General features: G+C 34.9%; 1 protein-coding gene across 1 annotated transcript; it reads left to right on the top strand.

Annotated features, from left to right (window-relative positions):
• Nucleotides 1–3,628: 3,628 nt before the first annotated feature.
• LOC112618422 (olfactory receptor 5K4) lies at nucleotides 3,629–4,630 on the top strand. The gene is given in 1 exon segment (XM_025375419.1): nucleotides 3,629–4,630. A coding segment is annotated over 1 exon segment (1,002 nt).
• Nucleotides 4,631–5,006: the final 376 nt, after the last annotated feature.

Consider the following 5,006-nt stretch of genomic DNA (forward strand, 5'->3'; position numbering starts at 1 on the left):
AGAAATCAAAGAGGGCATTTCATGTGAAGAGTAGATTCTGAGTAAATATTCTGAGGTCAAGGTTAAACTCTAGCGCATCAAGGAATAGATAAGTGATGGGCATGTCTCTGGAGATGGATTTTTAAAGGTGAATGGTAGAAAATAAAGTCTTAAGTGATATAAGCCCTATGTATGGAGCCCTTGGAGTACCAAGATAAAGGACAAAAAGTTGGTTTGAAGACTAATGAGGAGCCAAAAACATTTCTAATGCATAAGAGCATATCTACACACTAGAGAAAAGATGGGGCTAGGAGGCCAATTAACAAGTAAGTTCTTATGATGACGGCATTGATTCTGGTAATAGTTTCGTGGATCTATACTTATGTCCCAATTTATCTAGTTGTATACATTATATGTGTACAGCTTTTTGTACATTATTCATAGCTCAATTAAGTTTTTTAAAGTTACCTCATGACACATAAGCGAAACTAAAGAACATAATGTCAGACTTATTTCAGAGGATGAATATACAAGATTTAGCCAGATTAATTTTGGGAGCAAAAGAAAGGAACACAACCCTGGATGCTCCTGCCACATTTTGCCTCTTGTCCGCAAATACAAATTTCTCTTCAAATCTCTAACTTCTACCCCAAGTGATCAGTGTAAATCTTTTTCTCTCTATCATAGTTTTCAGGTAATCAAGGTAGGGGAGTGTGTGTGTGTGTGTGTGTGTGTGTGTGTGTAAGAGAAAGAGAGAGATTCCGAGTATGTGAAAAATCAAGATGAACCTTAAGCTGTTTTTAGTGATAGCCATTTTGATTTAACTTCCGAATCTCAAAATGCATCCATCTTTACATGCTGTTTGATTTACTGGTTCTGGGGGAACCATGCCCATCATATTAGAGTATCTGCGGAAACACTCTGATGCCAAGGCTGAGGAATTCCCTTTAGAATAGAAAACTTTAACTTTGCCTGACACATAATTATTGTCACTGACCTATTGGTAGGAGTGTCCCAGATTTTTATAATTTATTCCCTAATGATTTAAAATCCAATATTTTTATTCTTAATTTCCCTACAAAGAAAAAACATCAGATGACCAGTCAACTACTATAAAATGTTTCTCAGTGAACTCAAAATATGAGGACTGATTTCTAACTTACTTACATTATAGTATTAAAATTTTTCATTGTTTTTATTTTCATTGTTTTTAAATTCTAGCCACTTACTAACTTTCTTTGTCTCTAAAGTGAAGACATTATAGAAAGCCATAAGGACGCACAGTAAGTGGATAAGTCTGACCTATTCTTTGTTCAAAGTACCATAATTTTATCAGCAAATGTACAGATAAGGCTGACAATGACCTGTACAATAATTCTGGGATATATAGTAGAATTAATTTTTTATGCAGTTGAGAATTATATTTTACATTGGAGAAGAGAAAATGAGTTTTTATTCATTATATTCTGATATATCATCTATATAAAATAATAATTATTGATAATAAAATCCATTATTCTGTAGTCCACATGATAAATATTTTCTATTGATTTTCCATTAGGTATTACAAAAATAATGATAAAAAGCAGTATTTTATATTTTTACAAAGTTTTTTCCAAAATATAATTCTGAAGGATTTTTAAAAAGAGTTACAGACCTAAAATATAAAGGACATTTTATTGTATTCTTTTGATTACAAGCCTCTAGTGATGAAACTCCAGAAAACCTCATTATATTATGTGAGTGAATAGAAAACCAGAGTTTTAAATTTGGTGTAAACAAAAGTAAGAAACAGAGAAAACCTAACCAAAATATGTTTCTAAAACAATGCCTTGGCCAGGCACAGTGGCTCATGCCTGGAATCCCAACACTTTGGGAGGCCGAGAAAAGCGGATCACCTGAGGTCAGGAGTTCAAGACCAGCCTGACCAACATGGTGAAACCTCGTTTCTACTAAAAATACAAAATTAACCGGGCATGGTGGCTCACACCTGTAATCCCAACTACTCAGGAGCCTGAGGCAGGAGAATTGCTCGAACCCGGGAGGTGGAGGTTGCAGTGAGCTGAGATTGTACCATTGCACTCTAGCCTGGGCAACAAGAGTGAAACTTCATCTCAAAAAAAAAAAAAAAAAATGCACTTTGAATTAACTATTGTAGGCTTTTCTCCAAAATTGTCTATTTGGAGTATGCTGTGACTAAAGACCTTTAGAAACTTCTAGAAGAAAAGAAAGTTAACTTTATTATTCCTTAACACTCATATTTTTTCTGCAACTGAAATATTTTAATGTTATAGTTGTCAAATTATAATAACTATATAATAAATTCAGGTGATCAAAAAACTCAAATAAATATATAGCCAGTTAAGAGTAGATAATGAGTTTGTAAATTTAAATAAATGTAAAGCTTAAGTAAATAAATGGAGAGCCTCCATGGAACTCACCGAAAATGAAGACATTAGTTTCTATGAGAGATGTTTGAGAGAAGACAAAATAGATATTTACCATGAAGAATATTCACACTGTGAGTGGAAGCTTTGCAACCAAATCTTACAATGTTAGACATGCACATAAAACTCTTAAAACTAGATACAGAAAGTATTAGGATAAGTGAGTAATTAAGAGTAGTAGCTCCTTGAGAAATTTGTCATACCAAGATTGGAATAGTATCTAGAATATGTTGAAATGAACATAAAAATGTTATCCAATACAATTATTAAGAACACCTATAGATGCTTCATATTCTTATCCTCTCTAAAAGGATGAGTAGATATTTCTCTTTTTTTTTCTTTTCTTCTTCTTTTTTTTTTTTTCTTGAGACGGAGTCTTGCTCTGTTGCCCAGGCTGGAGTGCAGTGGCAAGTTCTCGACTCACGGCAAGCTCCACCTTGAATGCAAGGTTCAAGTGATTCTCCTGCAGCAGCCTTGTGAGTAGCTGAGATTACAGGTGGGCACCATCACACCCAGCTAATTTTTGTATTTTTAATAGAGATGGGATTTCACCATGTTGGTCAGGCTTGTCCCGAACTCCTGATCTCATGGTCCGCCGGCCTCAGCCTCCCCAAGTGCTGGGATTACAGGCATAAGCCACTGCGCCCAGCCTGATATTTCTAAAAATATGCATTGGTGACCTTATCTGGAAAGGGTTACTAAGCTAGCAAAAGCATTCTTCAAACTCACTGTGTTTGTGTGCAGTTTTTAAAATGTAAACATTTAAAATGCCTAAAGAGTAATTCATTTTAAGCATCACATTGATCCAATAGGATATGATTTAAAACTTGTTTATTTTTTTCCTGGAGGAAAAGATACCATAAGAAAATGTCTTTTAATTTTGGAAATGGAAAATTATATGTACTGACCATAAATTTTACATCACCATAGGATAATTCATGCAGATAAAGCTTTCCTGCCCTAGGAATTCACACAGGTATTTTCAGACAAGCCCTGTGTGCACAATCCATGATATATTTTTTTCTCACTTGATGTGACCTACAGTGAGTGTGCTAGTGTTCAGGAGATGGCACAGGATGATTTGAAGGAGACTTTCTTCCCTTTTGTATACAGGGAAGTTATAGGGAGAAAATTGGAAACATTCTGCTTTAGAATCTCAATTAAATTTCTTTACAATTTATGTCTCTGCAGAGAAGCCAGGAATGGCTAAGGAAAATCACTCCTTAGCAGCTGAGTTTATCCTCATAGGATTTACCAATTATCCAGAGCTGAAGATGCTTCTGTTTGTGGTGTTCTCTGCCATCTATCTGGTCACCATGGTGGGGAATCTTGGTCTGGTGGCATTAATTTATGTAGAGCACCATCTTCACACACCAATGTACATCTTTCTGGGCAACCTGGCTCTGATGGATTCCTGCTGTTCCTGTGCTGTTACCCCCAAGATGTTAGAGAATTTCTTTTCTGAGGATAGAATTATTTCCCTGTATGAATGTATGGCACAATTTTATTTTCTCTGTCTTGCTGAAACCACAGAATGCTTTCTTCTGGCGGCAATGGCCTATGACCGCTATGTGGCCATATGCCACCCACTGCAGTACCACACCATGATGTCCAAGACACTCTGCATTCAAATGACCACAGGGGCCTTCATAGCTGGAAACCTGCATTCCATGATTCATGTAGGGCTTCTGATAAGGTTAACTTTCTGCAGGTCTAATAAAATTGACCACTTTTTTTGTGATATTCTTCCACTGTATAGACTCTCCTGTACTGATCCTTCTATTAACGAACTAATGATATATATCTTTTCAATACCAATTCAAATCTTTACTATTGCTACTGTCTTGATCTCTTATCTCTGCATCCTTTTGACTATTTTCAAAATGAAATCCAAGGAGGGAAGAGGTAAAGCATTTTCTACCTGTGCATCCCACTTTCTCTCTGTCTCAATATTTTACATTTGTCTTCTCATGTATATTCGACCATTTGAAGAAGGAGATAAAGATATACCGGTGGCAGTATTTTATACAATAGTAATCCCATTACCAAACCCTTTTATTTATAGTCTGAGAAATCAGGAGGTGATAAACGTTCTTAAAAAAATTATGAGGAATTATAACATTCTTGAACAAGCTTGCTCTATAGCAAATTGATTTTTAAATTTATTAAAATGCTTTCATAAACAGGGAACACAGAAAAATTAATATGTTATTTTACACAAAATGTAAGCCTCTAAATCGTTAGGCTATGTTTGTTTAAAAAATATATCAATGGAATTTCAAAATTGTTTGACAAATCTTTATCCAAATTCCACAACCAGAATGAATCAGGGGAAACTCACTGGTAACTGTTATTACTACCTTTCACGACTCTCATGGAATTGTCAGAGAGTATTATCCTAAACCTCAATTAATCAACATAGCATGAAAGTTAAATGTTTAAATATGTAGAAGAGTCTTTTCTGATTAATGTTTCCTAGTTAATGGAAGACATTATATCCAATCATACGTAGAGTGTTTGAAACATTTAAAATTTCCTGGCAGAAAAGTGAAATGGTAGTTTTATATCAGAAAACTGACC

This window comes from Theropithecus gelada, chromosome 2 (assembly GCF_003255815.1).
Source record: "Theropithecus gelada isolate Dixy chromosome 2, Tgel_1.0, whole genome shotgun sequence".
Classification (NCBI taxonomy): domain Eukaryota; kingdom Metazoa; phylum Chordata; class Mammalia; order Primates; family Cercopithecidae; genus Theropithecus; species Theropithecus gelada.